Source organism: Enoplosus armatus, chromosome 18 (assembly GCF_043641665.1).
Source record: "Enoplosus armatus isolate fEnoArm2 chromosome 18, fEnoArm2.hap1, whole genome shotgun sequence".
Taxonomy (NCBI): Eukaryota; Metazoa; Chordata; class Actinopteri; order Centrarchiformes; family Enoplosidae; genus Enoplosus; species Enoplosus armatus.
This window is the reverse complement of record NC_092197.1, coordinates 12,129,648-12,155,460: the sequence shown is the minus strand read 5'-3', so window position 1 is coordinate 12,155,460 and position 25,813 is coordinate 12,129,648. Positions and strand designations below refer to the sequence as shown.

The following is a 25,813-nucleotide window of genomic DNA, read 5'->3' as shown; positions in this document are numbered from 1 at the left end:
ATCTGTTCCTGCTGAAATCAGCACAGCAGGAGCCACCAGTGCACACACGCACACACCACACACACACACACAAACAAACACACAGTTGCAGCATGCTTCAGTTCTGGCATAGTGATAGTCTATTTATTCCCCACACTGACGCAGTTGTGTGTGTGTGTGTGTGTGTGTGTGTGTGTGTGTGTGTGTGTGTGTGTGTGTGTGTGTGTGTGTGTGTGTGTGTGTGTGTGTGTGTGTGTGTGTGAGTGGCAGTTAAGTTTCAGTTAAAAGTAAGGTAATTGTATGGAGAAGACAGGTGTACCTGAGATGACTAATGCTGCGCTAATTTTAAGATCATGTAGCTGCACAAACACATAACGTAGACAGACAGACAGACAGATTCATCTATCCTTGTTAGTCAGTGACCCCGAGGCTCTCCAGTCTGACCCTCCGCCAGCAGGAACTGCGCACACATACAGCTTTTCTCCATTTTAATAATCGACCGAGGGGAGTTACACCCTATCTGTTTCCCTCCCAGAAGCAACATCAGCGTTTTCTCTGCTTTCTGCCATCTCATCAATACTCTGTGTTCTGACCTAACCTGGCCCTCACCTGGACCCAGTCAAGACAGAACTACAGTGTAGTGGTTAAAACATATGCAGGGAGTCTTTCCCAGAAAGGCCTATGCTTACACATATAGAGAAGACAAAAGTGAAAGTGGTAACTAAAGGTAGCTCAGTCATTGATTTCTGTGACCACAGCACATAAATCAATGACTGGGTTCAACAAAAATTTGACCTAACCTTGTCCTGTTGATAATATGGATTCAAATACCAATTTGAATCAATAAACCAAAGCATGGTAATGTATCTTGTTTCCAAGGCACCTGCATTTGTCGGCTGCATCAGGCTGCGTACTATACGGTATATATAGTGTGTTCGGTTCTTGTCCTTATTGTTGGCATCACTGACGCACTTCTTGATGGCAGGTTTTCAAAAGAAGCAAAGACGCAATTAACGGTCATAGCCATTGGACTGTTGAAGCCTGTTATTGTGGCAGAAGTGGACCTACAGTGTTTAGTCATTCCACCAGCCATTTTTTTAATGAAGGTCGTTTATAAAGAAAACATTGATGTTGAAAAACTTAAATGGTTAGTGGTACAGCAGGTTAAAATGGTCATTTAAATAGAATTAGTTCTTTAATCTGGAAGCATGTATGAATGTTATGATGACCTGCAATGTTGAGATTTTGACTTGCTGGTGGAGTTACACAAAGGGTCAGTGGGATCTCCAAAACAGAACATAGAAATGGCAATGTGGTTACCAGAATGGCTTTCAATAAGAAAGCAATTTCAACTACTATTTTGTCTGGATATTGTTGTAAATAGAATAGAAACCTGAAGGGTATCCCATCACAAAAGAAATAATATACAAACATAAACAAATAAGGATGACAAACAGAATTGAATGTGATACCAGAAAGGCGGAGACTGAAAGACTGGACGTGTAGTTAAACAGCAGGAAAACATAAGAGAAGTAAGAGAGCTAACATAAACTGGAACAGACCAGGTGCATAAGTTAAGAACAGTGGGCAAATCAGTGTGTTAGGCAGTAGGAGAGGTAATTGCTTTTGTGTGTGTGTGTTCAGTGGAGTTAGTGTGCCAGTGTGATACTGTGGTAAATCAGATATATCCATCTATATTTTTTTCTTCAGAATATGTGGTCATTAAAATTGGGTCGTCCTCCCCTGTTCCCTAGAATATCCATAGATAAAATGCGTATCAATGAATGTTTCAAAAGTCTAGTCCACAATTGTATAAGTCACAGGAAAATTGCGTTCAATATTATTCCAACTATAATGTTAACATGGAAATATTGAAATGAAAACCTTGTTCTGTGGACTGGAATTGAGAGCTATAGACAGTGTTTTCTGGTTGCAATTGGCTCTTTTGGCTTTGAGAGAGATGCAATGAGGAAGAAACAGGAAATTACCATTACGCACATGCAGTACATACCTGACACCATGTCCCTGGCGTCCTTCGTTCTAATATCCTTACAGCATGTGTTGAGTCTGCTGCATAGTCCTGCATTAATGAGACATAATGCACACAGTATCTACAGCATGTCACTTTCTCCTGATCATGTCTCTACTATATAGGGTGTATGTTAAAGAGAAGTGCATGAATGCTGATAGCTTTTGAGTAGTCTGGTGTCTTTCTGTGCGTTGTGCAGATGAAAGCTTAAGAATCTGTGAGCAGGAAGAAAATGTTCTTGTGAAAAACACATTTTTTGCAGCATTTGAATTCAGTCCCAAGATCTGCAGTTCACAAAACTAGCTGCTTTCTCTTGCTACTAACTCTTCCTTTACATTTCCATTAAAGGAGCCTCTCACTGGTCTACCACTCTCTGTTCCTTGCAATCTACTGATTATATAGCATTGCTTGTTTGTTAATTGCTATTGCTGGTAGATTCACAACACAAGAATTGTTTCCTCAAATCTCTTTGAGTTTGCAAGAGGCCTGTTTTCGATATTTCTCTCCTACAAACAATTAAGGGTGATCTCGCCATTGCAGTTCCAGGTATCTGTGAACTTGGGCGGGACAGGTTCTACTCAGTGTAGTTCCGCGTTCACAAAACGGATGGTCGGTGATCTTGCACTTCTTGATGCTACTGAAAGATGTTTTTTTACATCTTTGCTCACAGAGATTGGTTTGTTTCCATCGATTCGTTCCCCTCTAATATTTATTAAGTGTTTGGTAGTGGCCCTGTCAGCGCTACTGGCCAAACATTCCTCCCATATTTAAATTACTTGCTGGTTATTTGTTATTTCCACAAGTTGGGAGCAGGCAATTGGGCACGATATCCTCCGATATGTGTGCCAGTAAAGCCTCACAGTAAACAGCTAAGGCAACCTTACACCCAGTCAGCAAGCAGCTTATCCAGGCACATCTCTCAACTCTCAGTGAAACACACTGTCTTCCTTTAACTGCAGGGCATGCTGACAGCAGCCTCCACAGTAGTGCCATTGGACCTTCTCTCACATGTTCTTCAGATCTGGATAAATGGTCTCCACATAGACACCAAATGGCACAAAAACAGGGGGGTCAGAGTGTCCAACCTTTGCCTCTGGCCTTAAAGCCATAAGGAGGACAATGGATCTATCCAAGAGGTTTCCCTTTTGAAGTGTCTCTCATGTTTTCCCAACTTGAGACTTTCGTTAGACTAAACACCACCATTTTCACACCCTGGTGGCTGTTACTGTCCTTTTCTTATTCTCAAGTCTTCTTATCTGCAAAGGAAATACTTCATTTATTCTTGAAAGGTATGTAAGTGTAAATCTCACCTCTGTCTTATCTGGAAAGAAATGTAGGTGCTTATCTGAGAAAGAAATTATTGTTCATTTCTGGAGAGGACATCAGTTGTTTATGGGAAGGAAAAGCCCTCACAAACTAAAGTTTTATAACTGAACTGTTCGGTGTCATTGTCAATGAGTTAAGTAAATCAGGATGTTCAATGTTTGTTTATCAAGATGTAATCCATTGTTTTGTTGGCATATTTGTAGTGCTTGTAATAGTTGTTAAAATATGCCTTGATGAAGTTCACAAAAACCCTACAGCTGTCAAGTAGTCTTTGCTGCTCTCTGTGTGCTAATGGTAGCAACTTTTTTATGTTTCAAAGGTCAAAGGTCATACTGACTATCAGCAAAACTGTGAGAGAAACTAAAAGAAAACCATTAAATCTGAACAGCCTGTTTGCAGTCTAGTCTATTAAAGTCTGCTATACTGGATATACAATTGGCAGCACAAGAGAGGATGAAAGAGAAAAAGCAGAAATGAGGAGATAGATGAAGAAATGAGATGTTGTAAGGTTGGAGGAGAGATAGGATAGGAATAACAAAGTTTATGTGGGAAACAGACAGAAAATACAAGAGAGTTTGTAGAGAATCTTAATGTTCATCAAAATTCAGCCATGCATTTTTACATTTTCAAGAAGAACAGAGACTACACTCTTCTTTACTGTTTCCTTTGAACATGTGGGAGCTTTTCTCCGCTATCTCCTCTGCAGTCAAAAACTAAACTGTTTTTCTACCTCTCGATTCCCACCTCTCCCTGTCTCAGTGAGCCTCTCTCTTCCTGTAACAGTCTATGTCTCTGACTACTTGTCTCTCCATCTGTCTCTGTTTCTCTCCCTCCTGCTGTCTCACTCTAGTAGAGAAATAGCCGGGCATACTAGCACCTGTTTACACAATGCATGCTCCTTCGCAAAAGAGGTGGCTAGAGAGAGGTGTATGGGAGCGTGATTCTGCATCCATTCTGTTTATTGTGCGCCACCTGATCCTAAGAGTTCCATTATTTGTGTGTGCTTGTGTGTGCTTGTGTGTGTGTGTGTGTGTGTGCGCATGTTTGTCCAACTCATTACCACACACTTTTGCAGATGTTGTCCAGATGCAAACATTATGGCACAAATAACCCTGGAGCCTGCCACACACAAGTCAGTACGAACAGCCTTTCAGGTGTATAATGAATGTTTAAACATGGGTCAGAAATAGCATTGGTGTGCAAAGCATTCATGAGCCCTAAAATACCTGACCTGGGAATAGTTATATGAGAGAGAAAAGAGAGAGTCACGCTCTAAAATAACACACAAACTTAACTGCCAGAAACATCACCCACATTTACACCTGCTCATTTCTTTGCAAAGATTAGCTTCACAGTAGGTCTGCTTCACTGGAGTGTATAGAGGCGTCTGTGTAGTTGTTGGTTTAGAAAAAGAAGAGTACGACATGTGACAGCAGGGCAAGAGCTGGAACTAATGCACAGAGCTGCATATGTACTTCAGCCCGTTACCTCATGAAGGGTCCCTCAGCATCAGCTTTTTTTAACGCTAGATGAAGAGACGAAGGCTCTCATGTCTGATAGACAAGAAGCTTGAGTATAAGACCACAAGATTTAAGTGTCAAATAAGTCATACTGAATGAATTTAACGCTGAAGTAATGAAAAGAAATAACGGGGAGGCGATGACGAGCAAGGTGGAAAGTAAAATACGTACATTGATGCAAGCTTGTATAAAGTAAATCAGTGCTCTGTCTGGACTTTGTTTTTGAGATGGTATTTTATTCCAAAAACTGGGGCAGAAAGCTTTTCCCTGGGACAGGGCCCAAGGCTTTCTCAGTTATAATCACACTACAGATGGTTTTTATAGTAGATCATTAGCTTTGGGGTTCTCTAAAACTCCCTAACTCCCTAAAAAAAAGATACTAATTCTGTGACAGTAAAACATTGAGGTGTTTTATAAGTCATTCTGGTCGTGGCTGTAATGTTAGATTTCTCCTCCAGCTATTCTGGCATGTAACCAGCCATCCATCGAAGGTCCTTTCACTGGTGAAATAATGACAGTGTTTCTTAAGTCTTGGGATCCTGCTGGCTCTGTGGCTGGTGGATGAAACACTTCATTTCCAACGGTGCTGCAATCACTATACATTAGTCTACAGCATTATACAGAGTTCGAAAGCAGAATGATTCGAAAGGCTGATAATCTGATTTGCAATATTAAGCAGATAACCAAACCTCTAAAAGGGAATACATGGGGAAAATAAGCTCCTCCAACACTAATTAGCACACTCTCTCTGGCTTTTGTCAATCCCCTGTCTCCCTTCACTCCGTCTCTTCCACTGCTCATCTTATTTGATGGTTATCAGATGAGAAAGGTGTAAATTGCTGCTCAGAGCCATCTCAGCAGATTCCCCCAGCTCAGCTATCTCTCCTTCATCTTTCAGTCAGTTCCCATCCCTCGTTTTGATTATCCTCTGCCTGATTCCTTTCTTCTCTGTAGGGAAAACGGGATATAATCACCAACTCTTGGCGCAGGAAGGTCACGGCACAGATGTGTGTGTGTGTGTGTGTGTGTGTGTGTGTCTGTGTGTGTGTGTGTGTTTTCCCATATGCGTAAACTTCTAGGAGAAATATATTCAATAACTGTGTAACCAAATTGAGGTGATGGTGGTGGTGTCTGCACACATGACTGTGTGTGTGTGTGTGTGTGTGTGTGTGTGTGTGTGCGCATTTTAAAGCCATCAGCCACCACCAGCGTTAATGAGGCAAGGCTTCTGCCAGTTTGTCCCCTTTTCTCCTCCTCCACTTCTCTGGAGAAAAAACACACAATCACACATTAATGACCCATCAGGATAGTGTTAATAAGAGAGAAGAAGGAAAAATGGAGAATGGGTGCTGGTGGGAGGTGTGCAAATAGAAATGGAGGGTGGATGCGGGGAGAAATGTAATAATTGGTCAGTGTGAGCCCAAGGACGATGAAGCCACAAGAGGACTTCTGAACAAAAAGGCAGATCCAGTTTGTACAGGCAACACGCAGCCGTGCAAGTGAACATATAGTCGCCCTCAGTTCCTGTCGGAGACAGAGGAGGGTGGGCATACTGTAGGCCACATATTATTCAAACAACATAGGCATTCTGTTTTTATTATATTTTTAAACCATAATGAACGGTGTGTTTTTCATTTGCATACACTTGACTTTAATTAAGGAAAAATGAGAAGAAAAGTGCCATGAGAGAGAAACAAAGGGGGGAATTGGTGTTGTTGTTTATCGTTGAATTGCTCTGATAATGAGAATCGAATGGGGGGCTGGCACGTTGCTATTATGCCTCTTGGCAGGGTGTCGGTGTCTGTGTGCATGCACTATAATCATGTGCATACAATCCTAAGTGGCCAAGCCATGTTGGAAGGGAGCTTACCCCCCCTCCAGCAAGGAGTGTTGGCTGTAAGGTAACTGGCAAAACACAAGTGCATAGACGCAGACACTGCTGCTGCCAGGTGTGTTGAGGAGGTAATTGTCAGTGTGGCAGGCCAGCTGCCAGTGGCTTAGAGAGGGAGAGCTGGAGAGAAAATGAGGAGCAGCCTCTGGTGAAGTCTGTTTGCCCGAGGGGCCAGCTCAATATCTGTGGTTGCTGTTTATCCGATTCCCCTCTGTCCCCTCAAACCACTTTGTGTTCTCCTTATAGTTTCGCTCTTTGCCTCTTGTGCCCTCTCTCCTCGTCCTGCTTGCTCCCGTTCATGCTCATTTCCCATTCTCTCCAGTTTTCTTTCCTCTAACTACTCACTGCATTGTTCCCTCTCTTGCTCTGGATCCCACCGAGCTTTCACCGAGAGGCTGCAGCATCACCACAGTTCAATGCCCCAACAGGTCTACTCCAGGAGAGACCAACAATCACATGTGTGTTTATCTTTTCTGTCCCCTGACAGCATCCAGATAGAACCCTGGATGTATGTAGCCTCAAGATGATGAGATACTCAACATAGACACTATGTTGAGACACTGTTTATTTATATATATAAAAAGAAAAACGGCAGATAATAGTTCTGCAAGGTGCAGCAGAGAGCAGAGATATACCGTCTGGTGTCTGTAATGGACTTTAATGGATGCATGTGTACTTTCTTCCCCATGAATGTCTGTATTGATTCCAATATCAGTGCAGTGCCTGCTTAATCTAATTTCTCAGAGATTTGGGGTTTGGCAGATCAAACTCAAATGCAGTAATGACGCACTGACACAACAGTGTTCATTTTGGAGGCTATTTCTCGGAGCTGAAACAATTAATCTCCTACTTCTTAACTACCTCTACTTTATTTCTGCTGCTATATTTTGATAATCAATTAATCATTTCAGTCATTTTTCAAGCAAAAATGGCAGCCATTTGTTTGTTCCAGCTTCTCCAAAGAGAGGATTTGCTGTTTTATGTCATTGTAAACTGGGTTTTGGTCTGAATCAAACAACCAATCAGGCTTAGCTAGCATGTAATTGGCCAACCACATCGACTCTGTACAAATTAGGGCTTCTACAGAAGGTTCCACCTTCGGGATTGGAGTGTGAATCAGAACGGTTGGAAGAGAGGAATCAAATCAGGAATCAGTTTGTTTTTTTTTGTTTTGTTTTTTTGGTCTTGTCATCTCACCACTGTCATGGAAACATTTTGTCACAGTTTGCATCAATGAAATTTACACTACTGCATTTTCCTACTTGAACAGCCAACCCCTGAATCTGGACGACCTTTGAGAAATCATCTTATACACTCTTGTGTGAACACACGCAGACAAGCACAGCTCTATAAATGTCATTGCTCTGGTTTGAGTGTGACCAGATGCGTCTGTGTACTGTCAGCGATGATACTGTTGACATTTCATGTTGTGAATAGGAACGTTGTGTATCTGTTCACCTCGGCTTGCTCTGCACTGATAAAACTGGTGTTTTCATACCAACAGCAGATGTGTAGTTTACTTTATGGAGCCCTAAGATGAGCTAAATGTAGAAGTCACAATAATTAAGTTCAAGGCTGCAGTTACAATTAATTCACTTTTTTAAGAAAACCATGAACTCATTAAGAGTTCATGATTTTCATGAAAAGCCATGGAAAGCCATAATTTCCATTAATTGATTTTTATTGGTTTCATTCTGTGTATTCTGAGTTCCTATAAAGCCTTTACATCATTTTTTTTAGTATTACTTTACTGTCACCTCAGTTTTTTTGTTCAGTGAAAGGAATAAAAACCTATAAGGTTAGAACCATTACTGCCACACATTGTATTGGAAGGAGCACTCTGTAGCACAATGGTGCAGCCCCCGCCAAGCACTAAACACTGTCATTTTATGTCCAGCTCCTGAGTTTTGTCATTCCCTTTTCTCTCCATTTGTTTCCTGTCACCCTCTCTACTGTTCATCATTGCCTGAATCTGTAGTGCTTTATAGTAAAACATAGTATTTTAGAGGAAAGTAGAAATCCCATAATAACTCTTTCACACAATTTTGCTACTGCTTATGTGTATATGTATATACATATATATGTATATATATCATACTATAAAAAAATCATCATGTATACTCTATTTGAATCTAGTGACACGTTCATTTATGGTCTTGTGTGTCTTTTGCCAGAAGAACAGAAGAAAGAGCAGTTTACATGTAGTCTGTCAACTAGTTTGAATGTATGTGCGTGCGTGTGTGTCTGTGTGTGTGAATGGAGGATGGTGTGTTAGTCTTAAGTGTGTAACCCAGTGTATGAAAACAAGTACATGTTTGTATTTCATCCCCCTCCCTCAGAACCCTGCCAGCTCATGAAAAATGAATGAAGGCCTGTGTGCATGCTAGTGTGTGTGTGTGTGTGTGTGTGTGTGTGTGTGTGTGTGTGTGTGTGTGTGTGTGTGTGTGTGTGTGTGTGTGTGTGTGTGTGTGTGTGACCATGTCTATCTCCACATGGGTTGCCAGCCGATCAGCCATTTTGTCAGATCTTTTACTCAAGGACATGGACTGCCCCCCTGCATAGAAAACCATGTGTGTGTGTGTGTGAGTGTGTGAGAGAGAGAGAGAGAGAGAGAGAGGTCTGAGGTGTGGGTGGGTTGGGTTCTGCAGAGTTAGACAGATGCAGGTTGAGTGTGAAGTGGGTTGATGCTGGTTAGACGATGATCATGCTGCTGTCTTGTTTTTATCTGTTTTGTTATTTTATTAATTTAGTTATTAATTAAATCAACATTTCTTCTTTGCTTGCATTTTTATCTGGAAGCAAAGAAGCAGCATTGCAATTTTCCCTTGACACTTCCTCCTGTAACTGTTGAGGCACTGAGCAACCCCCTCCTCTCTCTCTCTCTCTCTCTCTCTCTGTCTCTCCATCTCTCAGAAGTACAACCTCTCGTAGAGTGGTGGCCAGAGTGACAGAGGAGCACATGAGGAGCGGAAACGGCGTGACAGCAACATCCTGACCGGTAACCTCGCTTCTGCTCTCCCCCTCCCCCCCTCTTCCCACACGCCCAGCAACTCCAGAAGCGGGCGTCAGAAGGAAGGAAGCGTGCGACCACTCCTCCTGCAGGCATGGTAATACACTCTCTGTCTGTAGGTGCTGGTTATCCACAATAGAGTAAGGACACACTCTCCAGACTGGAGGGTGTAAGGGTTCAATCTGATAACTCCTTCTAGACATGACAACAGAGTGTGTATGTCAAAGAGAGATACCTGATAAGAGCTAGTGCAGACAGGAGTGTATAGCTTTGCGTCTTGGGGAGTAGACGGGAGATGCCTCTACCTATGCAGGCTATATGTTTTCATTGAGGAAAGAGGAGAAGGAGAGGACAGAAGAATGAAAGAGACAGAGGAGGTTAAGAAGGTGAAGAACAACGAAAGGAAACAGTAGAAGACAGACATGGAGGCTGATTGTGAAAAGGAGAGCAGTGATTAACAGTTTAATACTGCTAATACTGTTGGCCGTTCAGTAGGTTTTCTAGATGCTTTTCTTGTGATTTTCCTCCGAATGCAATGAATATGTTCCTGTTCACATTTTTCTTGGTTTACGGTTTTCTACCAGTGCACAATCACTAATGCTGAATGAATCCTTAGGAGGAAGGAGGAAGGAGGTGCAAAGAACTACTGTGTTGTTTAGGAGGAGAAGGTGCCTCAAAAGATCAAAGAACAGTGGAGGGAGAGAATGACAAGCAGGGGCAGATAAGACCATAAAAACATAAATGATGGACAGAAACATGAGAGATGAAAGGCACAAAGGATATGAAAAGCAAAAAGAGAAGTGTAGAGTGGAGAAACGGGGGAGAAAAGGGAGGTTAAGAGCTGAGAGGGGTAGAGAGAGAGAGAGAGAGAGACGAGGGATTGATTAATGGTCTTGGCCTGTGACAGTGGGAGCTTTTCTCTGAGGGGGGAGGAGAGCAGAAGATGAATTATTAAAAAACCAGAACAAGAGGAGAAAGGAGGAACAAAAATGAGGAGAGTGGAAGAGCGGTTTTAGTAGGGGAGGTTGAAAGAATGATGGGAGGGGAGGAGGGGAGGGGAGGAGGGGAGGAGAAAAACGAATGATTGAGAGAAAACAAGATGTTGCAGAAGGTGCTGAGGTTGGACGCAGCAGAAGAGGGCACATGGTTGAGCTCATAAATAACCGAGGTAATGAGACTAGTGTGTGTGTGTGTGTGTGTGTGTGTGTGTGTGTGTGTGTGTTTGAGCGCAGCTTGCAAACACAGTACTGTGATTAGTCTTGAGTTATGGTGATGCAGCAAATACTGTGGGTGACCTTGGCGAGAGTGTCACGGCGTTAAACCGCACAACACACCAAAAGGCTTCTTTCTTATCGACTTCCCTCAGAGCTTTCTGGATTTAATGAATACACATGTTTGCCTGCACCTTCATCCCCTCTTTTTTTTTGTGCCTATGCACACACACATACACACACATTTTGGGTTGATAATTTAGTATCGGTCTATCATGTTGCATAGCTCGGTCCTTGTACATGTCATCATTAGTTCACCATTCAGTATCTGCAGAAGTCGCCAGGCGGAAAGTTTTAACAATATTGTGGTTTCGGTTCCACTTCTCATACTGCATTGAATGTAACACATTCATTGTCTTTGATGAAGAATTAGTAAAAGACATCACCAAATTGCCTTGAAAAAATAAAAATCAGTAAGGTTTTAAAAGCTTTTGTCGAAAAAGGGAAACATATTTCATTAGAACATTTCCCTGTTCTTCCATATGACATGATTTTATGTTTATTTTATTGTATTCTGGTATTTCCCTCATGTAGACGTGGCTATACTCAATATTGTGATAGTATGCCTAGAAACAGTGTAAAATCAGCTCATCGGCTTTTAGCAGTCCGGTCATATTATTTTATAGGCAGGCCATAAACCCTTTTAAACAATGCCGACACATTAAAGGGGGCAAAGGGCATAGATAAAAAAATCTCTTCTATTAGTACAAAGTAGGCTGGGTACTGTAGTTTGAAGGCTGCTTTATAAGCTTGATTGATGACAGCAGACTTTAGATGAATGTCGTCCCTGCTGAAACAAGACAGGCTGGGAATTTTGCAGAGGATGATGACATGTTTGAAATATTGCCCTGTATTATATTGTTCTACTTTTCCATGTATCCTTTTTTTTTTATCCCATGTTTATCAAGACAGTTGAGACGTCTGGCTTGACATCGCCGGCCTGTTTGTTGTTTTGCAGCTATGTCGTGCAGCCGTGAATGCGATTTTGCTTATATATTTTGATGTGTGCCCTGCTGTCATGTGGATGTGTGACTCCATGCAAGTGGTAATTTGAAAGACAGCGCGAGAGAGCGAGAAAGAGAGCACAATAAAACAGGATAGCGGAGTATGGCGGGCAGGCCTGCCAAGCAGAGTGCAGATAAATCACAGAATGAATTTTTAATGCAATCTCCCCTAGGCTGCTGGATGTTACAGAGACGGCACTGAGTTTTTTTTATTTTTTTTATTTGTGTGTGTGTGTGTGTGTGTGTGTGTTGCTTGTCCCATCACTCCTAGCCTATTTTGTGATGGGTTTTTGAAGTTTTTGAATTTTCTTTTCTCCTTCAACTCTGCTTGGTTTCATGTTGAACTAAAGAGGTGTGACATTTTCTCAAACACCTCTTCTGAAATAGTTTTTGCCTATGCTATTTTTGGGTGGCGATTTGTTTTTTGGGGTTTTTGGTGTAGTTTTACTATGAGGGTGTTTTGGGGCCTGTGCTGTCAACTTTATTACAAACAAACCTTTGTTTCTGCAGCTGTCTAAAAATATTAAAATCCAGTTTGTTTTTATCTCCTTGCATCTCCTTCTGCCGATCTCTCAGCTTTGGTCGAACTTGTTTGTTTACTTTCGAAAGGCTTCCTCCATTTCTCTGCCATCTTCTTCTCTCCCTCATTGCTCATTGTCTCCCCACAATGCCTTGTAGTGTGTGCTGTCATCTAAGCTCTCAGCACGCACTTTAGGCACATGACTTATTAAAAATAAGAGCACACAAACACCTCCTCAGGCGCACTACACACACACACACACACACACACACACAGTGTTCCTAAATGGCACTCTAAACATAATAGGCAATACATAAAAAAACAAAACAAAGACATGGCTATAGAGCATCACTCCGATCACAGCTGGTATCGTCCCAGTGAGTCTCCTCCTTGGCATTGGGTCATGTAATTTATAGCAGATGGACACAGAGAGACAAGATGAGGCAGGAAGAAACTGAAAGAGACAGGCGGCGATGGAGAGGAAAGTCATTGGATTCGGCTGCTTCTAAAGTGAAGTAGCCTCGACTGACAGGGTGCGTGTCTAACCACAACACCTTGAACTGAAATGGTTTTACTGCAGGGCATTAAGGACAGAATGGGGGGTGGTGGATGGAAGTGATGGAAGTAATAGGTGTGTGTATATGTGTAATTCATTGTAAGGGTTTTATGTGCATATGTCACTCATCATTTTAATGTTTAGTGTGTGTGTTTTTAACAAATATGCTGTGATATGTACAGGGTTTTTCTGGTGTTGGTGTGTGTGCACATTAGTTTCGTATGCAGCGAATTGTAAATGCTGCGTAATGTGGTTATGTAACATGGGCCTACCAGCCGGTCGGCCTCACTGGAGCATGAAATGGAGTGTAATTGGTAAGTGTGTGGTCTAAAAGCACTATGCAACAATGGCATGTGAAGGTATATACACACACACACACACACACACACACACACACACAGAGCATGGTGGCTTGCAGACAGCTGGGATTTACCAGTCGCAGGTGTGTGCCTGTTTTTGGCTCCTCGGTAGGGGGGAGGAATCACAGGCAACAGATTTTTCCTCTCATATGATTTCACAGATTCTGTGTTATTCATAGTTGGCTCTTCACAAAGTTATCAGTGGTTTTGGATATCTGAGCTTTAGTGAAATAATTTTCTTTGGAGCTAAATGTATGCTTAAACACTCACTTACCTGGCTTGTTTTCATTCTACAGTGAGCTAAAATAATATTGTAATAATACTTAATGATATGCTGTACAGAAAAATCCTTACTACATAGTCCCATTACTAAACCATTATTACTAATAACATTAATGGGTACTAGCAGGATTCAGAAAGTGCTATAGAAGGAAAAAGAAGAGATTAAACAGCCTACCAGGAAATGGAAATGTGTCAACCAGTAAGGTAATTTTATCCTTGGAGATGTTAAAGGATAATTCTGGTGTTATTTTCAGACATTTCAGATTAGCCAATTATTAGTATTTCTGACCTTTCTGTGTGTGTTCACTTTCAGTTGTAGCCCCAAACAAAGTGGTTTAGATAATTTCGCTAAACTATTGGCTTGTTTACAACCTGTCTGATCGTCTTAATGGCTCGCATTTCTTGCCCCAGCACACTTTGTTATAGAGTTGTTACTGTGTTATTTTTTACAGCCATTAATCTATCAAATCAAAATTAATTTGAGCATGATATATTTGGAGACATAGCAGTATTAACTTTGGCCTGGCAACCTCAACTTAATTTTCACCGTCCAAGGATCAGCTTAAGGTCAATGTGCTGAAATTGGACACAGTCTAATTTTGTGTCAGTGACACTGGGGGTTTGTTACAGGCATCTGGATGGAGATCCTTTGTGACTTAACCATCATTTATGATTTATTTTGCTCTCGCTCACACACGCACACACTTGGACAGGAAGACATATTGTGCAATTGACCTTTAGGTTAAGTGCCAGTCAGGGTGGATTCAAGGACAACCAAGGTGTTGTCTCTAACAGATTGAATGTGTGTGTGTATATATAACCAGCTTGTGAAGAGGGCATGAGAGCAACTTAAGCTGTTTCAACACAGAGCACTTCCAGCATTAAATGTGTAATACTGATGCCCACAAACAGTTTTTTTCAGTTTTTATTTTGTTACGTTGTTTTTCTAAGAAAGTGCAACAATTTAAAATCATTTTGATCAAAAAGTTGTTGTTTTTTTTTCATTAAATTTGAAGAACGTTATGAAAAAACATTTAATTAGTGTTCCTATCTCTGCTACAGTAGCTTACTCATCGTGTCACTTGTCTAAATGTCTGCAACATTATCTGGGCACATGCTGGCCTAGGAGGTCCATTCCTGTCAGTGAGTCCACCTTAACTGCTCTGATTTACATGGTGATCAGAGCGGCCGGGCAACAACTCCCCCATAGTCGAGTAGTACGGACACACACACAAACACACACAGATACATAGACACTCTCTCTCTACGCAGTGTGGTTTATGGCTGCAGAGGCTCCCATTAGCAACGGCTCATAAAACCTTTGACTGTTGGTCTGTTAAACACTGCTCTGAGAAGGCACACAAATATAAAGACACGCACATTATTGCACGCGTGCATGTAGGTACACATACACAGTTATCACCTTTTTTTGTGCAATACCTTTTGCTGAAGCCAAAATGTAACATGTTCTCTATAAAGACAAGAGGCAAAACATCACTTAGAGACAGTGAAAGGGACAGTGATTTTCTCAATGTTCATTAATAAGTATTTTTAATATCTTTTAATCTGACTAATGATTTTTCAATTGGTCACAAATTAGTGTAAAATGCACCATCACATTTATTTTGTTTTGTTCAACCAACAGTCCAAACCCAAAGATAACACAAGCAGGAAATCTCCATATTTCAGTTATTTATTAATAAGTCACAGTCTTAATTTTCTGTCACTCAAGTAATTGCATTAGTAAAATTGAAACTGTATTTGTGTGCTGTTGCCTATGTTGTCCCTCTAAAGGAAGGAGGCTTAATATTTTTGACAGACAGATCTATTGAAAACAAGTCACATAAAAGTATTGATTTCCTGAAAATGTCAAATGAAGCCATGCATGTCATGGTAATCACAATAAGACATGATAATGTTCAGAAACCAGATTGCATAGATTTTTTAATACTTGCATATTTTTGTCGAGCTCATATCTAAATTCACTCCGTGTCACTCCGGTGTGCCTTTGCCAAAGTGTTGGAGAATCACAGTTCCAGCGGGATCGGAGTGTGCAGCCCTGCCAAATGTTTGTGCCTCACTCTACATACTGAGCTACACAGGCTGTGAGGCTGCAGTTACTGTGTAGTGCTTGTCCTCCTTTCTGTTAATGGCTTTATCTCACTCAGTCTGCTGAAAGAGAATGTCACCAGTTCAATTAGGAATGTGGATGAAGTGTGTGTGTGTGTGTGTGTGTGTGTGTGTGTGTGTGTGTGTGTGTGTGTGTGTGTGTGTGTGTGTGTGTGTGTGTGTGTGTGTGTGTGTGTGTTTTTTTTGCATGTGAAAGTGTGTGTGGTTGGTCCTTAGATCTCAAGTAGGTTGATAGTAGTGCTCAAACTACACTATCCATACTACTCCGAAAAGGTCATCTCTCCTCTGTGTGTGTGTGTGTGTGTGTGTGTGTGTGTGTGTGTGTGTGTGTGTGTGTGTGTGTGTGTGTGTGTGTGTGTGTGTGTGTGTGTGTGTGTGTGTTAGTTAGCATGCCTGGTGTGTGTTTCTCTTTGAGTGGATGTGTGTAGCGAATAAAGGAAAATGTGGGTCTTTGAGATAAGCAGCTTGTTGAGAGCAGCCTCCTCATGTTGAACTGGGTTACGTACCTCAGGCTTCCCAGCGTGGTGTGATAACCTCTAATGCTTAAAAATGAACCTCATCCTTCAGAGCCACGTTACCAAGGGATGATGCAAACAATACCTCGTAATCTTAGTTGTTTTAGATATAAAATGCTTATATTCTACCAAAAAAGAATAAAGATGGAATGGAAAGAAAGAGAGAGACAAAAAGAGAAAGTGAAAGAGACAAAAAGCCAGATACAGCAAAGCTAAACTACAGTTATCAAGCCAGTGAAGAAGAAAAAGACATCAAAGCTGCAGTGACTTCAAACTTTCTTATGTATATAATAACACAAATATAATGCAGATAGAAAAGAGAATTAAAATAAAGGGTACAAAGGAAGTGGTGTTACTGCTAGCCATAGAAGCACTGAGGAATTAGTATGAAATAATGTGTTGTGACAAGCGTTGTAATATATATTAATGTATATTAATTATCTGTCTGTACAGTATTTCTATTGTTAATTATACAGTTGCCCCAGAGAATTGACATTATGTGTATTGCTGCAAATGTTATGGTTTGATGATGGATTATATTGTCATTATGTTTGCAAAGGGTTATCGCATCATCTGTTTGTAAGTTAAGTTTTACATTTACATTACAGCTATATCAGTTAATTAATACTTAATGGTCCGATGTTTAAATACAGTCATCTCTAACATAACAAAGTGCTTTCCATTCAACATGTAGCCACTTAACAACCACCCACTGACTGCTATGACACATGAAAAGATGTAAACAACTGACATACAATTTATAAGGTGTTTTCATATGAATGCGTGTAAGCACAGGGACCCATCTGGGCCGTATTAATGGCAGAGTGGGAATCACAAACGCCTCAGTTACACCTGCTCCTCTCCTTCATCTCTCTTTTCCATTTGTCTTTGAATTCAGCCTCCCCTCCTGCAACCACTTATTTCAGTACAGTTCCCAGAGCCCTCTTCTGCTGTCATCTATTCTCTTCCTCCTTGGCTTCTATTATCTGTTGTTTACTCTCCTCTCTGCTAACCCCCCCCACCCCCCCACCCCCCGTCTGATGCCTCCCACCTGATCTCCTCCTTCTGTAGTTTTCCTCCTTATACCTCCCAGAGAGTAAGAAGCAACAAATGAGAAAGACAGAAGAGCTGACATAAATTCCCAAGGCCGGAATATCTGATTGAATTAGGACAGGTGGAAAGGATATGAGAATGGTGGTCAGATGAATATGTGATAGCTGTGTGTATATGTGCATGTGTGCATATATGCGTGTCAGGGTCAGTGCCATTAAATGGGAGCTGTCACTGAGTCAAGAATTGATTTCCTACCAATAGAAGAGCTCTAGATCCAGTCTGCATGAAAGCAACACACCCTCATCACACACACACTCATCACACACACACTCATGCTTGGTGGGACAGTAAGTGGCAGGGGGTGCCTTGTGTGTTTGTCTTGAATTAGTTTTTTGCTGTTCGGTTGTGGTGTGTGTGTGTGTGTGTGTGTGTTGTTTTAAATTTTGTAAGTCAGTCCCCAACAGGCTGACCAAACCTCGATTTGATGGATTAAACCTCAATCTGTAGTTGAAAACCTCTCTCCAGTGGTGCCCTTGCTGTAGACAAAGACAGGGAGAATGTGTCTGTGTGTGTGTAAAGGTATGCGATTTAGGTTTCTTTGTGTTTCCTGTCAGTTTTAATCATAATGCACTAAATTTGATTTCTGTTTATTTTTCATCCTTCTTTCCATTCCAGAGGTCCTTCCGTTCCTTCAGTAACGATGACCGCCACGTCATGGCGAAGCACTCTACCATCTACCCCTCCTCTCAGGAGCTGGAAGCCGTTCAGACGCTGGTGTCCACTGTCGAGTGCGCCCTCAAACACGTCTCCGATTGGCTGGATCAGAGCAGCAGCGACATCAACAGCCAGGTCGACAGCCTACCAGCAGACAGCACAGAGGAGGACGATCCTGGCGATGAGCCCAGTGACAAAACTGAGGACTCCAGTGACAGTTACAGGTAGAGTAGTAGTGATGCATAGTGGAGCTGCAACTAATGTTTGTTTTTTCTTCTCAATTAATTTCTCTCTCTTTTTTTTAATGAATGGATTGATTATTTAGTCTATAAAGTGTCAGAAACTTGACATGACATTGGAGGTGACGTCCTCTTTCTTGTTTTGTCTGACCCAAAATGTTAAAGGCATAGTTTTAATTTAATTTTGGGGAAATACGCTTATTCACTATCTTGCAGAGAGGAGCATGTTTGGCTCCAGAGGAAGTGAACTTAACCACTTGACAATCTCTGGGCACAGTCTTCATGGTCGGCTATCTTCATGAATCTTTTTATTAAGGGTTCACTACTTCTCATTAAGGTCTCGAATTGCCTTGTCGGATCTTATTTTGCAATCTTAACTGGCACCTTGTATTTTAATCCTTTAATCATATAGGTACTTACCAAAGATTACAGAAACTATTGATACATATTAAAATATTCTTTGACACTGACAAAATTAACAAGACGTTTTGCCTGCAGAGTGATTTATTAGACATGAAATTAAAATTAGGATTAAGTATGAAATATGAGTGGTGATAATGCGTTTCTTACAAGTACACAAAGTAATTTTCCTTTTATGTTTCTATAGTATTGTGTTCATTCTGTTTTCATGAGTAGCAGGAACATTCTTTTTTTTTTAAAAAGGGGTGAAGATTTTTCAGCTGTAAATTGAAATGTGTATGTCCTTACAGTTAAAAACCATATAAGATACGAATGTTCCTTGTCGTTTATTTTTCTTTAAAAACAGAGAGCCCAGCAGTGGTGGCGTGCTGTGTGGAGTGATGAGGATCGGCCTGGTGGCCAAAGGCCTCCTGATCAAAGGCGACATGGACCTGGAGCTCGTGCTGATGTGTAGAGACAAACCCACACAGACACTGCTGGACACTGTCTGTCACAATTTACCCACACAGATAGAGGTTAGAGACACACACCAACACAATTGCATCTTAGCCTTGCATCAAACCTTCAGTGATATCATAGTCTGCCAAATTAAATCCAAGAAAGTTATATTTTTTATTTTTTACAGTCCTCTCCAATGTCGGAAATTAAACTATTGGGATATCACATTGTATGAGCATTTCTGCTTGAATTTTCTAACTCTTGCTGCTATGTGCGTGTGTGTGTAAGTTGATGTGTAAGTGTAAGGAGAAGTGTCCTGAGTGTTGGCAAGTCCGCAAGACACCAATATCGTCAAGTCAGAAGTTGAGAGGTGTTTTAGTATGCTTGAGTCATGTGTGATTAATACTCTCGTCACTACCTCAGTGTCATGTTTCCTCATTAACAAGTCATGGCACAGAAATTAAGCTCCTGACGTTACACACACATACATGCCAAACACTCTGATATCTACAGTACACACAAATATCCAGTGACTCTTGAACTTGTAATGTTAAATTCAATTGTATTCTACCTTTTTCAGCCCATATTTAGCTCTGGCGATTAGAGTCCTCCTTGTAAATTCTTTATATAAACAGATATATATTGTGGCAGCCAGGTGAACTTTTGCATTCATTAAAAATCTGTTAGAAGGGAGGAAAGTATTTAGTAATAACAATGAAAGTGGTAAAAACTCCCCAACCTGGCCGGCTAGTACCGAAATTACTCAATGAATAAATTCTGTCCCTATGCCTCTCCTCTGCTCCTTCTCTTTAGCAGTTAAATGATGTGAGAGAGAGAACGACAGGAAGGAAAAGTGTGTGTGTGTGTGTGTGTGTGTGTGTGTGTGTGTGTGTGTGTGTGTGTGTGTGTGTGTGTGTGTGTGTGTGTGTGTGTGTGTGTGTGTGCAGGGAGGTAATCTAATGTCTTGGCCCAGTGACCAGAGATTCTGCTTTTCTCATCAGAGCCAAATGGGATGTAGATGGGCCCTCTGCGACTCACTGCTCACTTAAGCAGTGTCAGAAACACACAAACATACACAAACACACACACACACTTGTTTTTGTCACTTACAAGAAGCTTGCATTGACTTGCATTGTGCATTATGACTAACCAGAACTGCCACATACTGTAACTAACCCCAATCCTTACCTTAATCTTAACCTAAACTTAATCCTATCTTAACTAAATCCCCCAAAAATACGTCTTAACCCTAAAATAAGTGATGAACCTTGTGAGGAGTTTTTCCCCCATAGAGTCCCCATAATGTGACTGGATCACAGGTTTATTGCCCAAAAACATAAATAATGCAAGCACGCACACATACACATAGTCCACTAGCAAATAGAGCAAGAGCAGCATATGCTAGATACAACTACACAAATGCTTCCTCAGGGCCACTCCTTGACTTATGGACTTCATATGCTTTTGTGTGTGTTGACGTGTGCTCATTTGTTTAAGTGTCTTGGTAGGCGAGACTGCAGTTTGTTGTTGTTGTTGATCGTTATTCCATTCGTTTTTTGTGTGTAGGCACATGTGTGCTTACATGCACGTGTGTATCAAGTAACAAATGTGGCCGCTGTGTGTACTGACATGAATTCATTATCATTGGCACTTGTCAGTCCTGACCACAGAGGTCAGCAGTAATTGATTCCTGCAGAATGGGGGCTGAATGAAGCATAGTGTACATGCACATAGACAATTTCACAAATGGATATGTGGCAGTGAGAAACAATGGAGGTAGACACATAAACACACACACACACACACACACACACACAAACACACACACAAGATCATTACAACGTACAGCTTGTACTGGCTATCATACTTACATCTTTACATCATGATTTTTCTCATCAAATGCATCTGGACAGCTTTTCATAATTAGTTAATATAATGTTTATTTTACAATATAATGTTGTTATATTAATTGTTTATGTTAATATAATTGGACCTAATACACCTGTTTTAAAATATTACGGTCAATTAGATATCCTCTGTCCAATGATGATGATGTTTTCTTCTTCTTTCATCATCAGCAGAGGCAAAATTTTCAGTCACTTTTCTTTGTTTAGTCTTTAGTTTTTATTTCTTTTTGGCGGCTTTACTTTAAAATTTTAGTATCTGTTCACAGAATGCATTCAGTGTCCTTTATTCACTTGGTTGTTTTCATGAGTGTGATTGATATAGATGCTGTAGTGTTGGTACAAATGTGACTTTTTAAAACAAAGTCTGTGTTTTTGCCCATTATGATGTGGGGACAAGCAAGCTAGAGATACTTCTCTATTATCTATCTAATTTAAAAATGCTGCTTTAGTTCAGGACGTCAGTAACATCCTGGGGCTCAAAATAGCTCTCTTTGGAAATATCAAGAGATCTGATATCAGTAAGGCTGATCAGTTTGTCATCTCTTTACATTTTTTCTCATGCACATTATTTACTTAATACTCCTCCTGTCATACCCGGTGATGTTGCTGCAGCGTTTGGAAGCAGCAGCGAGCTCAGATACATTTAGCTTCTTCTCCTTTTTCATCTGCACTGAGTCATGTTGTGACCTTGGCCTCTGACCACCCAGTTATGTCTGTTTGACGCATGACAGAAGCTGACAGAAGAGAAATATGAGGTCACAAGCTCCTTGCCCGAGGCGGCCATCTTGGTACGAACTACGACAGAGCCCAAACTCACGCTGACGATTACCCTCACCTCACCAGCCATGAGGGAAGATGAGGAAGAAGAGGAGGAGGAAGAGGAGGAGTTGGAGAATGGGGAGGAAGGAGAGGAGCAGAAGCAGGAGGAGGAGGAGGAGGAGGAGGAGGAAGTGGTGGAGGATGAAGAGGAGGAGCAGGAGAAGAAGAATGGGCAAGGTAGGAACACAGAGATGGGAAGACACACAAGTTTTTCCCCCTTTCTCAGTCCACACACTCAATTTAGATTTATGTTGTGTTAGTATGTTATAAAATAAATTGTTTTTATTTCTCTAAAACAAGAGGTTTGACCTCATATACAAGACAAGACAGGTGCAGGAGACAAACCAGAGCTGAAAAACACAGGAACAAGTCGTTGAATTGAACTCGTGTTCAGTCTAATAACAATCTTCCCTCCCCATCCCCCATCCCGTTTTCATGGGTAGCAGGAACTGGTTATAATTGGTTGTGGGAGGTGGGACGGGAGAGCGAGGCCAGCAGGCCAGTGAAATCAATAACTGAGCTGTAGCAAGCTGCCCATCCATCCCGTGGCTCCCGTCCAACTAGGCACTCAGGTCTCAGGCAGGGATGAGAGATAGCACGGAGGTTAGCCGTACATCATGCCACGTGCCACGGCAAGATGGAGACAAGCGCTCGTGTTTTCTCTCTCTCTGGCAAGAAGAAGAGCACACAGACATGCAACCGCATGAAGGAAGCCATGCACGCACACATATATCGTACCTGAAGGATAAAGATACCTGTCACAGTGGATGTCTAATCGCTCAGATTTCATCAGGCACCCGTTGGAGGTTGAGAGATGTGGGCCAGTCTGTCTAATAGGATCACATCTTTAAAGGCAAGGTGTAATACTTTCACACATTAACACATGCATCGACAGGCACAAATACCAATGGTGTTATCCAACGCATCTAGCGCTCTTAAAACTATGGCTGCTCCTTCCTGGTCAGAACTTTATTAGCAACCTATTAGCGTGAACTATCTCTAAAAGACACACAAACTCATGCAAAACATGGCACACACAGTATAGAGAAAGAGCTATCCACTTGGATTCCCATGTTTCATTAAGTTCTGTCTTTGGTATTGAATTTGATATAAGTTGCGCTTCCATCTATGCACACATATTGCATGCATGCTCTTTAAGCTCAGACACAGCTCGCTGCCCTGTGTGGTCACAGAGGGAGGGGAGGGTGCAGTGACAGTAAATTAGAGGAGACACGATAGCAAAGGGAATTTTTTAAAATCGGACAACACAGAAGGAGATAATGATAAAAGAAGAGCGCTGAGCGTTTGAGAGAGCAGTGGGAGGACAAGCGAGAGGAGAAAGACTATAATGATCCGCCAGCAGCAGAGCGGCCCCACATGCAGCTGGGATCGCTCTGACAGACCTTTAGATACACCATTATACATCACTCAGAAACACAAATACACACCGCTGCATGCATTAGTCAAGAGGAAAAGCTACGCTGCAATAACAGCCAGATGAGTTCACGGATAATGTGAGATAGGTGTTCTCGTGCTGCTGCCATATTTGACATTTCAACTTAATTCCTCTTGAGGGAAGGATTTTTTTATATGGGAGAGTGAAGAGGAAAATATTTACCTTGTTGTGTTTTGATAGAGACCCAAAGGGCTCTTTAGTGTGTTTTATATCACTTCCACTAGGTCCCGCACACAATAAACCCTCTTTGGAAACCCCATGTAACCGCACTCCTTCATACACAGCTGCGTTTGATTCAGCTCGCCTTACATATCATAGATTTTGATTCTCAAGTAGCAGAATGGGTGAGTGTATAGGAACTCAACCACCCTGGTGTATGTTGGGCGGCATGAATCAAACGCTTACATATAAAGCATAGCATAAGAATGCTCCTCTTCTACCAACCACGATGCTCTGACTAAACCCTGCCTTGATCCCTCCTGTGTTGTGTTTGTCTGAGACTGGGTCAAACTATCTTAGATTTTTTTTTCTTTTCTTTTCAGTTCTACTTTAGGAGCGCTTGATTCTGTGTTTTCCCAGACAGGGTGTTGAATTGCTTCCTCCTGCACCATTTCTCTGCGAGTCTGCGAAATCAAGTGCGCCTTAAGTAATCCAGAAGGAAAATAAACTCCTATTTTGACTCCTGCCTGGCGCAGACTGGATCAAAATAAATGAAATCCTCTTCAAATACATAAAGGAGAGATTGATTTGCCTTGCTGGGCACAGGGAAATGTGTGCATCCCAACAATGCCCACACATTAAATCAAACACTCCTTAGGTATTTGTTTGGTGTATGTCTGTGGGGGGCTCTCCATCCCACAAAGTTGTCTCCTGTCTTGTGACCCCGGTTGCTCTCCCTTTCACTGATTTGTCAGTGACTTGATGGATGTAAACTACTAAATCACTGTTGAACAGTGTGTGTAATTTTCAACACATATATATGTGAGGGACAGTGCATCCTGTATTACTATGTGGTAAGGATGTCAACATGTGATGCAGTTAACACATGTTAGACTGCTCACAGTGTTGAAAATGACACACCGTTTAAAGAGTGAGGATGTTTTTTTTACGGGCATTCATCACAGATCTGTTAACTGTAGAGAGTCAGCACTTTCTACAAGGAGAGGAACAACTTTATGGCATGAAAAGCACCTTGTATGTACCAAAATATCCATGCATGTGTGTGTGTATGTGTGCATTCACACGCGATTTCTTCAAGTGTGTCTGCATACATTCATACACGCAAAAATTCAAAACACACACACTCAGACATGATGTGTGTGTGTTTCACGTTCTCTATATTGGGTTGTTATTGTTTTGTGGCAGTGTTGGGTGCTGCTGCGCAGAGAGTGGAGGCTGAGGAGGAGGAGGGGGAGGTGCTGGATAGACACAGATGTCTGTTGGCCCTGGCAGCGCTGCGACACGCCAAGTGGTTCCAGGTCGGCACCCACTCACTTCCTGTCTTCCTGCCCGATGCTTATTGTAGCCTGACGATTCATCCAGAGGGAATACACTCACTGTCAGCTCATACTGTGGCGCTTATTATCCCCTCTCAGTTTAGACTAATCACAAATACAATGGAAAAATTACACATTTTTGCTCAAATCAATTTTAATTCATATGTTAGAATTATTGCAAATTCTCTAATAATTACAGCAATATGGCTGATAAACATGTCTTTAAACTCTCATCTACAGTTTGCAGGATGTTGTTTTACAACGTCATGAACAGAAATTGCCAAATATTACACTTCACTATTCTTTCAGATTCTCCCAAAAAGTGTATTTTTGTTATACATACAATGTTGCACGCCACCCACTGTGTATAAACTGGAAAAAAAGATGAATGTAAGAAGAATCGTAAGGCTACAAAAGCAATGGTTGATACTTGTTTTTCTTTTTTGGCTATCATGTGAACCTGCCTGCTCTGTACATTATGTCAATGCTTCCCTTTGATTCCCCTCCCATACCCTCCCCCATCTATCTCCCAACTCACTTACCTTACTGACAAAAAAAAACATTGTACAAGTTCAGAATGTAGAGAAATTGAGAAAAGTTGTTTTAGTGAAATGTTAAGTGTCTTAAACATAACTAAGGATAAGGACATTCATTCTCTGTGGGGAACTCATGCAGCGTTTTAGATACAATCACTTCATTATTTCTTTGTGGTGTAAAGCACGCTGTATGTGTGTATCTGTATGTGTTTGCACAAATACCACTCCCCCTGCACTCAATTTGTTCCCTTCCTCCCTCTTTCTGCTTAATCTTCCGTCTTGCACCCCCTGTGTCTTTCCCTCTTCTCCCGTCTCTCCGTCCCTCTATCTCTCTTAGGCTCGA

General features: G+C 41.4%; 1 protein-coding gene across 1 annotated transcript in view; it reads left to right on the top strand.

The window, feature by feature from the left end:
- The window catches only part of strbp (spermatid perinuclear RNA binding protein), a 70,748-nt gene that overhangs the window by 30,662 nt on the left and 14,273 nt on the right, over positions 1-25,813 (top strand). Inside the window, exons 3-8 of the mRNA XM_070924145.1 lie at positions 9,659-9,852; positions 18,121-18,383; positions 19,165-19,333; positions 21,895-22,159; positions 24,804-24,916; positions 25,808-25,813. The exon at positions 25,808-25,813 is cut by the window's right edge and continues 90 nt beyond it. Coding sequence (XP_070780246.1) covers positions 9,850-9,852; positions 18,121-18,383; positions 19,165-19,333; positions 21,895-22,159; positions 24,804-24,916; positions 25,808-25,813 — 819 coding nt within the window. The 5' untranslated portion in view covers positions 9,659-9,849. The remainder of the gene's footprint in view (positions 1-9,658; positions 9,853-18,120; positions 18,384-19,164; positions 19,334-21,894; positions 22,160-24,803; positions 24,917-25,807) is intronic.